The sequence below is a fragment of the Botryllus schlosseri genome, chromosome 14, assembly GCF_051294905.1.
Source record: "Botryllus schlosseri isolate E-star chromosome 14, Bs_hap1, whole genome shotgun sequence".
NCBI classification, from domain to species: domain Eukaryota; kingdom Metazoa; phylum Chordata; class Ascidiacea; order Stolidobranchia; family Styelidae; genus Botryllus; species Botryllus schlosseri.
Genome location: NC_137249.1, coordinates 4,902,984 through 4,916,862, shown reverse-complemented (window position 1 = coordinate 4,916,862; position 13,879 = coordinate 4,902,984). Strand labels below are relative to the sequence as shown.

Sequence of the window (13,879 nt, the reverse complement as noted above, 5' to 3'; positions counted from 1 at the left end):
AATTTCGTAATCGCGTTGAAACGCGTTAGAGAAATATCTCCCGCCGAAGCCACCTGATTGTCGACTAAAAATAACCGTTGATGACTCAAAATGGCGATGCGCTGATCGCAATCCAATTACAACGTGTCGGCGCGCAGAGTTGTTGTACCGCTTCACTTTGTATACTGCCAATAATCAACAAAATCCGAAACCAAACAGCGGGGTTCAAACGGGGTGAGAGAATCCCTCGCGGAGATAAAATAATATGACTAATTTCATGCGCGCGCCTCGGGAAAATTTCTGACCGCACGGGGATGTGACCGCGATGCCACGCGGCGGGCCCCCGCATAAATGCGCGCGGGGCGCGGCATTTTACCACCAACGCCTGGGAGATTATGATATCCGTCAGAGAGATTATATTTTCGCCCTCAATTATCCGGCTGCGTGTTTAATTGTGTGGAAAGGGGCTAATGAATTTCGAAATTATACGTTGCCAGGCGATGGCATTTTCGAAAATTATATGGGGCCGCGTTCTCATTTACGGCACGGTTCGTTAGTCTAACGATACAGGTGCAATTAATGTGTGCAGGGCTGTGGTTAATGTGAAATATTAGTGGTCGCTAATTATGGAATTATGCTCCTTTTACTGTATGGTCAAAATCACGCAGGACTGTGGTTAATGTCAAATGTTAATAGTCGATCGTTTTGGAATTATACTTCTTTACTGTGGTCGGAGTACCTTCGATATCATCATGTTATCACGTAGAAGTAAAATCTACTTGGGTACTCCAAGACAGTCGAAGTAGGAGTAGCGAGCGATTCTGTTAAGTAGGAGTATTGTAAAGTCATAACTACTCTGGTGAGTAATAGTGTAAGTATAGAAAACCTACTTGAGTACTCCGAAAAACTAAAAGTACTTCGTTTTTGACCACTTCTGGAAATGCAATGTTCTTTCCAATTCTGTACAAGTTGCAGACGATTACCCCTGACGAGTGTCAGCCGAAAATATTCGGGTTCATTTCAATATGTATGGTATACCTCTGGATGTATAGGTGGCATCAAACTACGCAGGATCGTGGTTAATGTCAAATATCATCAGTCGATGCTGTCGTAATTATGCATCTTGTACTGTGGTTGCGGATGCTTTGATACGTGTCGTCGAAATTTTTGTGTGGAATTCTTCGGAAGCTCTAGCCCTCGGGATTTCTCGCATTTTGATTGACGCGCGTCAGAACGTATGTTTGTGTATTATTGCAACATGTCATCCGGACTCTACGCGTACATTATCTGTTGACGGTTGTTTTATCCAACGCGGCCCGATAGCGGTGTTGTTGCTACGCGCCTGTAATGGATTCCCGGGGCTTCGCTTATCCGAAAGTTATGCGCCCGGCTCTGGTAGACATCTGTCAGCTGCGCTATTACAGGCAATATCCTGCGGATGATAATATCCTATGCGCGCCCGCCGCGCGAAATAGCATGCCTGGAATGGAAACAAATAACTAAATAATCATAAACAAGTTATTTTCGCGCGAGGTTTTAATGAGGATGAGTGCGTCGTTTTATGTTAACTCTCTCGAGACGGGTTTGTGTCGCGCTAGTTTGAATCAACTCTTTTTCCTGGCGAGGGTTAATGTAATTTTGTTAGCGCTTTGAGGGATTATAGATTCGCCTTATTTTCGGATAGAAGTCGATTCGTAAACAGATTTGGTACCCTTGGCGCTTTTGGTTTATATTTGCGGCTCGGGCCGGTGCCTCATCGTAAAATAATGATGCCTTTTTGATATGCAGCTACTTCTTGGGATCGCGCTTGGTTTGTGTGAAGCCGCGCGGTTTGTTTAATGGTAATAATGCGATCAAATTGCGCTTCTCTTGACTTTATGAATCGGTTGACCGCCAAGTAGCGATGTGACCTTATCATTATAATTACGTGTTGAGATATGAATGGGTATAGTTTTTAGCAACCGTTTTGCTTTGGCGTTTTATAATTAGGTTTATTAGTGCCTTAACAAGATTAGCGATTTCGAATCAAGCTATTGGAATGGGTAAAAATCACATGGTCTGTCTATAGATCTAGAAACCTATCCCAGACTGTTTTTTCTTCGTAATGCGGCGTTTCGAGAATGATACAGAGTCGATTTCGGTTGCCAGATCGTGTGACTTGTATGCAGTGGCGTAGCAGCCACTTGGCGGTTCTGGCTCTGCGCCAGGGGCGGCAGGCTCCTAGAGGGCGGCAAAATTAGGCTGCACAGTGAGAGAGAGAGGGAGATGGTATTATTTTTCGCCTGCACCATCACATGCTTTCACGACGGAGATGCGATACGGACTTCATAGTAACGTCATCTAGTCTGCACCCCCGTTTTTTCTCTTCCGTGATTGCTGAGCACCAAGCGGGATAACCGCGGATACCAGTTTTCGAGTCTTTGGTCTGACCCGGCCAGGGATCGAACCCACGACCTACCGATCAATAAAGCCGGACGCATCACCATTACACTACCTCGCTCGGCACAGTGTACACAGCCGGCCAAAAAAAGCGTAATTGGTAGTCCTATAGCTGGCGCCCCGTGAGCTAAAATTTAATCAAACAGGTCTCAATCGAAAGCTATTGTCGCGCTGATTCCGACAACACGAATTAATTTGTTAACATGGCGATGGAACCACTCCGAAATAGCCGTCAAGGCACCACATGCTGCTACGCCAGTGCTTGTATGATATAGACATGGACTTGGACACATGATTGCAATAGCATCAAGCTATGCTCGTTTCGCACTATACAGTTTTCATGTAGTATTTTCAGGAAAACCTGAAATTAGATTAGAAGCATAATTAGAGCATAGAAACATTTGACAAATTAGATTAGAATTACATTACGGGCAATTCGCTCTAATTAGTCTAATTAGCAACAAGAATTATGAAGTTGTTCAAGTCTGCTGCTGACCAACCGATCGTGTAAGCCGTCAAAAATATGCGTTCGATGAAATTTGATCAGACAGCCTTCCTTTACGGAGGATAAATACAAATCATTGTCTGATATCCAGGGTTTTTGAATTTCGCCGTTGTTTATCCGCGATACCCCACTCACACCAACGATTGCTTTTATTGACTGTTTATTTTGGATGCCGGTTATCAGCCGCGACACCTGGCCCTTTCACGGCTAGTTCGGTGAAATCGCAATTCGCAACATTGCGCGCTGCGCGCGGCATCGTTTTTCGCGCCTTGCCCGCCTTGTTTCTGCGTATGAAGTCCCGAATCGTTATTATTGCTGATGTTGGCTACACAGAGAGTAATCATTTTTGTCTTGTCTACATTACGAAGCGGGAAAAAGCATTCAATTTCCTCCGAGCATTCGCCCGTCTGTCTTTGATGCATCCGCCGTCAAATATTTATAATTCACAAACAAATATAGGGCTAGGTGGCTTCCTTTGTGTCGAAAATCTCTGAAAAGGCGAAATCGTGTGTACATCTGTGCGATCACAAAGGCCGAACGTATTTTTCAAACTGTTTTCCGCGCAACGATCGATCGCACACGCCCAAAAGCGCTCGCAATTGATTATTTAGCGACAATTCCGCCCGGCGATATGTCATGCGAAAATTACTTCTTTTTGTGACGCGCTGTTTGATGACTGTTTAACTTTTGGCGAGATGGCGATATTGTAATGTCCTGTCTTATTGTTCGACCCCCGCGATATTGATAATCGTTGCGCCTCGGTTGTTTATTCAGAATCAACACGGGCGCATTGTGTGTCGCAGTGGTACTTAGAGATCTTGATCCCGGACCACTTCTCGACAACAATGGGTCCCGGTCTTATACATCTGGTTATTTACAAAAGCAAACTGCTTTGTGTATCACGGAGTGTCATTAGTACGGGGAAAATGGCGTACATTAAGCGATGACACTTCACACCGATTCAATGGGTTTCATAAAGTGTCAGTTTCTAATATCATTTGAAAGTACATAGCTAACATATTTCGTCATCCTATCATGGGCAATGCTGCAGCAACCTTGTCCGGGATTTTTCTATAGTTTTCCATGAATTCTAGGATGCAAATATGTGTACCATGTCCATGCGAACAGGCTTTCTACGTTGTAGTCTTGGCGTGTGGTCCTTGTGCACTTGACAGCGCATTTTTTCGAACTCGACTCTTTCTTACGCTACACTTATTGCGCCTGGTACTCTGTTGACTAACACCGGAAGTACACCGACTTTCTTCAATCACTTACATAGATTTGCACTGCTAATTGGTAATGAATTTTAACTACTTCTCATTAACAGTGTACAGTTTTTTAGGCAAAATAGTCCTAGAATACATAGTTTGAAATGGCTATTTTTCAGACTTGCACATACTACCCGTTTAGATTGTTGACGGACAACTAACTAACTAATGTTTTTTTTTAGAAGTTCTAGAAGTGTGTAGTTCTAGTTCTAGTTGCGGATTTTGAGAAGTGAGTAGTTCTAGTTCTAGTTGCAGATTTTGAAAAGTGAGTAGTTCTAGTTCCAGTTCTAGTTGCGGATTTTGAAATAGGAAAAGCGAGTAGTTCTAGTTGCGGATTTTGAAAAATGAGTGGTTCTAGTTCTAGTGTCGCATTTTGAAAATTTAGTAGTTTGTACAAGTCTGCTACTTTTGCTCGTAGTTGGTAGAAATCAGTTTAAAATCTGTACTTTTACTTCTACTCGAGTAGAAATCTGAGACTTTCCTTCTACTGCTACCTGATAACCAACGAGCGGGATTTAGGTATCAACAACTCTATAGCGAACTAGATAGTTACGGACTTGGGCCCGTGGGCCCAGTTGTAGCCAGGCTGAAAATATTTCATCAATGTCTTCAACATTCAAATCTTATGTGAGGTGGTTAATATGCATTACGTCACAAGGCCCAATAAAATTTGAAGTGTGCTTAGGTGCCTTTTGCCCCCCTTGCTACGACGCTTACTGTGTATTGTAGAAATTGAACGTTTTTATTTACGCATAAAAGTCACCGTTTAACTGCATTCTGTTGCGAGGGAACTGTCTGCCTTTGTTACTTTCTGGCGATGTTTCCTTTGGTATGATGGAAATAGATCTGAATGTAGATTATCTCATGTGGCATCAGGGTCGCCGACTTTCCGCCTTTTCTGTGGGTTGGGGCCGTCGGTTTGCGGGCCACATAAGTGACAACATGGCCATGGTGACAAGCGCGTGCAAATTTACACTGGCGTTATGTTATGATCACTCATTTTGACAAAGGCACTGTATCAAAATCGGTGTGTATTCGTGTGGTGGGCGAGGGGGCGGTTTGCGCGCGGCGCATAAAACTCGTAATAAACGACGGATGCTACAGGCTGACTCACAGCAGCCAGAATTGCTACCCAAGTAGAAGTATAACGCTGTAAATTTTCACTCAATAACAAGTAAATAATATATTGATATTGGAATAAATCTGAATATTTTCGGCTTACGTCAGGGGTAATCGTCAGCAAGTAGTAGATAATTGAAAAGAACATTGTACATCAACAATCGTATCCAAAAATATGACGTCACCGTCAATTACAAGTATAATAGTTGCGAACTTGGAAAGCAGAAAACGAAAAGTGTAAGTAGTTTCAGAAAGTAAATTTGGTCCAGATAATTCTAGTTGTCTGTAGTTGTAGAGCAAAATGCCGATAATTCTAATCTAATTTTCGAAACGTTTCTATGCTCTAATTTTAGTTCTAATGTAATTTCCGATGTACCCGAAAATGCTACATTAGAACTGAATAGTGCGGAAAGAGCCAAGCTTGCTGTACAGACATTTGTCGTTCTCGTGCTCATATGCGAATGAAGTTTGGATTGATATGAACTGAACATGATTTCTCTTGTATTTCCTTTTAGCTCAGAATATAATTCAATTTATGATTTTTTGAGAATTCAGTAATTCTTATATAATTTGGAAACACTGTGTAGCTATAATTCTAATTGTAGTCCAACTTGGAAAAAACTGAATATTTTGTAGCTGTCTATCGCCAACCAGATCGTCCATGTTATCACGATACCAAGTTCAATATCTTGAATTGCTCTTCACAGTTGAATCAAGAGCGGGAGCGATTAAGCTCCATGATGACACACTTGCACAGTATGGAAGACCAGGCGAAAGAGATTCACAGTCATCAGGACCGGGAGTCCGGCAGGAACCACGACGCGGACGACAACTCCCGATCGGAACGGTCCGCGCCGGCATTCCCGAAATCGGAACTGTCGCTCATGTCGCATCCTTTGGTGAGTGAAATTTTTGATAGTAGCTAGAGCGCTCGTTAGCGGTAGTTTTAAGGGTGTCCGGTCAATACCGAGAAAACCATTACCGAGAATGCCATTACCGAGAATGGACACCACCGAGAATGGACATTACCGAAAATGGACATTACCGAGAATGGACACCACCGAGAATGGGCATTACCGAGAATGCAATATATGCAATGCAGGCATGTTATGCATATGCACAGGTCGTGTGTGCGCATCACGGCGTCGCCACATTCGGTATCGATGCTCAGGTATAAATTTCTCGACAACGTAAAGTCCCAGTAAGCTATATTCTTGACATTGGCCATTCTCGGTAATGTCCATTCTCGGTGGTGTCCATTCTCGGTGATGGTTTTCTCGGTATTGGTATAGAACCCGTTTTAAGATCGTGTTCAATGGGCTAAGTCCTGTTTATGAGGCTGTGTGTAAGGAAGTATTTTTACGTTTGCGAAGTAATCAAGTAGGTTTCGCTTGACTATGTTGCGTACTCAAGCGGTTACAGTATTCGGTATTTTGTGAAAAGATACGCCTGGAGTAATTACTTTTCACTTGCTCGCAAATTAGAATTGCTGAATCCGCGGAAACTTGGAATTGAATCAGGATCAGTTCGTATAAATCAGAGAGTTCATTCCCGCGAGCACGTGAATGTCAAATGTCTGTTCAGCAAACTTGGCTCGTTTCGTACTACGAATTTCTCCTGTAGCATTTGCAGGATGGCCAGAAATTAGATTCGAATTAAAATTAGAGCCTAGGAACATTTTACAAATTAGATTTGAATTAGAATTAGAATTGAAGCTACACTCTTTTTTTCCAAATTATTCTAGAATTAGAATTATCGCTACACAGTTTTTGCCAGATTAGATGAAAATTAGAATTATAATACACAGGTTTTTTCGAATAGGATATTCATATTGAAATAAACCCGAATATTTTCGGCTGACACTATTCAATTGTATACTGAAGTTCTGTACCTCCAAGAAGCTGTTCAAACAGTTTATTTTTTCCCAGATTAGATGAAGATTAGAATTAGAGCTGCACAGTTGTTTCCAAATTAGTGAAATAAAAGATGACGTCACAATATAGCTTTCTGGGATATAATATGAGTTGTGAGTGTACTTCCGCCCGGTCCTTTTGTTATAAAAGCCGATATATGCTTTTTGTTCGCACAAGTATTATCACCACGGTAATACGCTGGTTGCTTACAGAAGATTCATCATATGTGTCGTAACTGACCCAGCCAGTATCTGTAACGTCAGCAATGTAAATATAATAACAATAATAAATACAGTAACCGGATGCTACCGATGCTCAGCTAGCAGAGCTAGCAGTATCAACCGTAATTTGTTTACCGTATCTCGCCACTTATGACTTTGAATGTTAACATAACATATATCGCACGTAATTGGATATCATACAGGGCTATGAATTATGACGCTCTGTTATATCCGCTTGTTGAGCCCGCCCTTTTAGTGGGGTGCGCCTTTTTGCTGGTAATATCTCGGGCTGAAAAAGCTGGCTGGGCGCGCGCGATTTGGAGCGTGACGTAATGAGATGAGTTGAACCGTGTGTTAAAATCAACAAACGTGACTTTGTCTCGGCATTTGTCAGTCAGGAAGAGTGTTTAGCAAATGAAGCTGCCTGTCTTTTGTCGATGTGTTTGTGTTGATGCATAATCTTGACTGTAAAGTTCACCGGTTCGCGCCCAGCATGAGACACCGAAAGCCGGTCTCGTGTTACCGCGTTTTTTTGGCGTTTTGATAACCGGACTGACCGCTGTAATGTCGTTTTTTTCGCTTGGACCCGTTTCACCCGGATAGACGTCGACCGCATTGTTTACGCCCAACACGCTATTAATAGCCAATTTGAAACCGCTTTAAAGCACGCCGATCGGAGTAAACGAGCAAAAAAATGCGTGTTGGAGGATATGCGTCTTACGGTCGTATCAGCTGTTTCCAAACATTCTTGCGCTGCGTGTTAGGTACTGTTGCTAACGCGATTACTGTGGGTTCATCCTTCAACGATAAAACGCCTATGTCGGTGATGCGTCTTGGCTAATTCGATTCGCGCCCGCGAGCATTAACGTGGCTTTGATAATATTTTGAATTAGTGCGTAAAATCTTTTTTCGTCGATTTCCCGCGAAAGAAAGGACCCACTACACGATCATTACAAGAGGAAGTACTTTAGGCCTTGAATGAGATTTGTTGACTTGTTCAAATCGCGCGCACATCTTGTCTCGGGAGATATTTGTTGTTTTCTTCTCTCGTTCGAATAGGACTCGCTGCTCGTAACGCTTGTAGGTTACGACTGTGTCGGAAATGATAATTTCGTGAGCTTCTTCTGTTAGGGCGGATATTATACCGTGGGGTCGCCACGCTTTGGAAGCTGCGTTCCAGAGTTGGAAATTTCAGCTTTTCCAAACTGGATTAAAATTATATTTATAGCTACACAAGTACACAGTTTTTCCAGATTAGATTGGAATTAGAAGTACTGAACTCACATTTCACAATGGAATGAACTTCCTAATTAGAAAGACATACAACAAAACTCAAGTTCATATCAAATCGGAATTCATATTCATAAGCACGACAATGGGAAAAGCCTGCAGACAAGGCTTGGCTCGTTTCGCACTATGGTATACAGTTCCCCAGTAGTATTTTCGGGAAAATCAGAAACCAGATTAGAATTAGATTTCCTGCATCTCGTTGAGACCAAGTCTGCTGTGTAACCACAGGGTGGCGCCACGCTGAAATTGTTTGCTCTCATAAGTTCCTTGTCGCTGTCGATGTTTTATCGCATTGAGCCTGCTATAGTGAATTTGCATTCCATAACGTCTTGTACTCAGTATTGTTGATCACTATCGACAGGCATCAGTGCAAACGGTACATGCTTTGCAAACTTGAATTTGAATTTAGAAACTGTTCTTGCTATATAAAGAGCTTCTCGCAGATACAGAACGTCAATGTGCAATTGAATACTATTGAAATGAACCCGAATATTTTTAGCTGACACTCGTCAGGGTAATCTTCAGCAAATAGCTGAGAACTGCTATTCGAAGTTACATTTTCGAGAGGCATCCAAAAAATACAGGCCGCCCAAAGGAGGCTAGTTTTCCGCTTGTTGTGTTTTCACGAAAGATGAAAGCAATTAGCGCGCATGATTATTTTTCTAAACCTAGCAACGGTCGCGACAATGAATGCTTGTCTACCTTTATTACGCGGGCCGCCTTCAAAAGACTTTCGTTGCGATCAAGTGCCGCGCTTGGCAGAAATGTTATTGTTTTCAAGTTATGATCTTAACGGTTTTGTGATTCGGGCAATTACCCGAGCGACAATGACGGTTTGTAAAGTCGAATTAAATCGCCGCGACTCTTAAGAATGCGGGTTCAAATACAGCTAATTAACGCGGGGATGCGGCACTTGAACAAAAATATCAATAGAGGCGAAAAGATCACAACCTACCGTAGAAGTATAGATTGTTTGGTTAATTTCAAACGTCATGGGTACTGGAGGGAATTGGTATTTCGCCAGTTGAGTTCACAACCTACTGGATTTCAAAATCCGCAACTAGAACTAGAACTACTCACTTTTCAAAACTAGCAACTAGAACTGGAATTGTACTCATTTTTTTAAAACTCACAGCTCGAACTGGAACCATTCAATTTTCAAAATCCGCAACTAGAACTGAAACTATTCACTTTTCAAAATCCTCAACTAGAACTAAAACTAGAACTATGCACTTTTCAAAATCCGCAACTATAGAACTAGAACTACACACTTCAAAATCCGCAACTAGAACTAGAACTGGAACTATTCACTTTTCAAAATCCGCAACTAGAAGTAAAACTACACCAAAAATAGTAGCTGACCGTCAACTAACTATATTAATAGTTTGTGCACGTCTAGTTCACGCTGGTGCACTAATATGTCTGGTGTGTTTTTTCTGCATAGTGTTTGGACTGCTGTAATCAAAATCATAGCAAGCCCCATACCTTTGTTTTGGTTTTACCAGATTGGCAGATTGCGACTTTTGCTGCAGGCTTTTTAGATACACTGGCCCCACATTCTGATGACAGGCGTCATTGGCAAGACAGTTAGTTACAGATGTGGTCTGTAACAAAGTACTTATACTTTTATGAGTAATTAAGTTGGTACTGCCATTGGCAACACAGATGTATACAGGCAACTCAGAAATGTACGATACGGACTTGTACACAATGTATTATCCGAAAAGCCTCGCGCCAAATTATGCCTTTCTAGCACGATGCAAAATCTAGGAAAGGAAGTCGCGCGATGCGGAGGTGACGTTTCATTTTTTTGTTGTCGAGACTTGCTCAAGTTTGCATATCGTCCCACAAAGTTGTTTTTCCGCGTCGGGTAAACAATGGCGTGTCGCCGCGCGACTGAGAAAAACAAGGCATGCAATATTTATTTGCATGTTGTGTCGGTGTGTGCGCCTACACAGGCTGTATCATCATGCGCGCGCTTGCGTTTTATAAGGCGTATGAGATTACAAGATATCTATGTTATGCGCGTGATGTATACCTAAGTCTATCTTTATTCCAATTATACTACTTGTAACACGAATATCCACGTTCGTAAACGTTTTTTGATGCGATAAACCTAGAAACCTTGTTGAATTTCAACTTTTCCGCCTCAGTTTCTCAATTATTTCTGTGGGATGGTGCCTGATAGAGTGGCTTGGTTAATAGTTATACAGATGTGAATAACGCGTGTGACATATTCCATCCCGCACACAAATCATCTGATTTATTTCCATATCGGTGTTTGTGTAGTGATGTACCATGCAAATTGGCCTGTAACCACTGTCCGCATATGCATTATTATGTTTACGGGGTATGGGATGACCGTTGACTATGCTATTGATTGAGCCTCGGCTGGAATTGTCCTATAATTTGGCTTCTGCTAGGCCTAAATGTATCAGAAATACCAAAAATATAAACAAATAGTTACTAGATCATTCTAGTTGCCTAATTTCACTAATTGGAGCGAAATGTCGGTAATCTAATTCTAATCTAATTTGTGGAATGTTTATTTGACCCATGGCCTACCACTAGTAGGCCATGTTTGACCTAATTTTAATTCTAATCCAATTTTGGGTTTTCTGACAATGCTACAGGAGAACTACATGGTGCAAAATGAGCCAAGCTTGCTGTACGTACATTTGCCATTATCATGCTAATGACGCTGATTTGATGTTTTTTCTCTCTGATTTCCAAATCTTCAGGAATTCAGTAATTCTAATTCTAATAATATTTGAAAAGGAAAACGTGTAGCTATAATTCTAGACGAATTTGGCAAAAAATGTATCACTGTAATGATAATTCTAATCTAATTTAGAAAAACTGAAATCTTTCTAGTTGTCCAGGTCTAAGTGATGGATACTTATCGTTATCGGGATACCCGTAATTTTCATCCCGACCACGATAGCCACGATTTGAAGTGTGTTGGCATTATCGGACCTAATCTGAAAGACTTCATAATTTGGTGATAATAACGTATGGCGAGACCACACAGTCGGATTTATGTGTCTTACGTAAATATGATGACCATCCAATCATTTTACAGTACGCGATATTAGTTTAAAGATTTGTAATAGAATGATTTGCGGCGGATAAAGGCCGCCTCTGCCTCTGATAGTTGCAGCTCTACCGATATGTGTTTGTTTGTTCAATTTCTTGAGTGATTTTCAAGTCTTTGCGGCTGCGTCTTCGAGTAGTACTTCGGGAAAAGCGATCGTTATGTTTTACTAATTACTGTGTAACGTTTCGGACTTGGCGGTGTTTATTTTTCTTTGTATCTGTTGAATTACGCTACCACTAAGCGGTTGACATCCGATCCAATCTGGATCGAGTTCGGGAAATGTGTATTTGTGGTATAGTTAACGCGCGCTTTGGGTGTTGGGAAGGAATTATCGTAAGTATTCATGTTGTTGATCTGATTACATTATTTTAAAAAATGGGCTTACACAGAGATCAATAATGAGTCGTAAGACTGTTGGATTATGATGATAGGACTTGTCCACAATAACGATTACTATTGCGAACACTCGTATAAAAGTGATGACCAAGTTAGCAGCGTGATTTAAAGATTGGCTAGTGTCACATCACACACACGAAACCAAATGAATGCTTTTACCAGGGTTGTCACCAAGTCGCAAGGTTCCGAGTCACAAGTCAACCTCACTTTTATAGTTTTGACTCGAGTCAAGTCGAGTCATTTTCAATTCACCACCGAGTCAAGTCCGAGTCCAAGTCAGTGAGTAGAGGGTCGAGTCCGAGTCATAGTGTTGTGGTGATTTTATTATTCTTCGAAGTTACAATGAAATGCCTGCCTTGGCCGTCCGAATATCGAGTCATTTGACTTGGACGAGTCATGCCCAACGAATCTAGTACAAGTTGAGTCAATACACAAATTGACTCAATTCGAGTCATTTCGGTATTTTAATAAAATGACTCGATTCAAGTCGAATCCCAAAAAAATCGCGACTCAACTAATTACGACCGTGGCTTATACCCTGTAATTTGTAACGTTGGAGTTTTAATATAGTATTGCGACCTAGATGTCAGCATAATGCATTCGCGTGTATTCACCCACCTAACGCATTGTGTGGAATATTCAAGGTTTCTCGATGTCTATCGCTCATACAAATGCAACAATGCTACGGAAGCGACCAACAGACCATCGTACTATATTACATAATGTTCCTGATGAAGTGTCAAGATCAGTGTTTGCAATACACGTTAAATGCATTTACATACGATGGTTTATTGGGATTGGATTCAGCTTTGACAGCAAGAAGGTTAAAGATGGATGATGTTTGTTAAGAACTCGCAATATTTCTTTGAAATTGCATAAAGTTGTCTGTCGTGCGTTATGTATACACTGTCTCCGCATACCAGCCATTATTAGCCCATCTATCTTGGCCAGCTGCTGTAGTTTCACTCGTAAAGCATAAGGATATAGTTTATCGTTTTGGTCTGTAGATGCTAACCCGATTTACGAGTCACAAGTTAATGCCACCAGATCTTTGTCCTACACGAGAATTAACCGGGTATAGCCGTAACACACCTGACGGCTTGCACCGCGTGAAGCCCGGAAACCTCTCGGTAGCCTTAGTTATAAGTACACCGATCATTTGATTAGACATAGGCCCAACAGGTGTTCGCAAGCGTGAGACATCCGACCGCGAATAATACATATTTGGCGAAGAAAACATTGCTGTAATTAGTCTGCGCCACACGCGATATAAGCCGTTTCTTTTTGTAGTGTTAGCGTCTTGACATCATACATAATCCTGGCCGTCGCAGACTTGCATGTAATCAAATTGCGTCTCGCGTGCAAGATCAGCAGTATACGTTTTTTTCTGCGAAGTGATTCTTCTCCAATTGCTTGTACACAGGGACCACCGACGCTATGTAATTCGTCAAACGCAATAGCGCTGCTGGGAATTATTTAGCGCGTCGCAAACAGTCACCGCATTAATTTATGATGGTATGAGTTACGAGACAGGTGCTTGAAATTAGTAATGTCGTGAGTTTTCAGCGTTGGAAATGCCAAAATGGAAGGCCCGCGTGGGAAGTGCTTAGGCGTGAATAAATGTGGCATGCCTCGCATTAAAGCTTGTACAA

General features: G+C 41.7%; 1 protein-coding gene across 3 annotated transcripts in view; it reads left to right on the top strand.

Annotated features, from left to right (window-relative positions):
* LOC145455378 (uncharacterized) overlaps positions 1–13,879 on the top strand; it is a 58,533-nt gene that overhangs the window by 19,064 nt on the left and 25,590 nt on the right. For all 3 annotated transcript variants that reach the window (XM_080333346.1, XM_080333347.1, XM_080333348.1), the window contains exon 9: positions 6,018–6,209. In XM_080333346.1, coding sequence (XP_080189472.1) covers positions 6,018–6,209 — 192 coding nt within the window. The remainder of the gene's footprint in view (positions 1–6,017; positions 6,210–13,879) is intronic.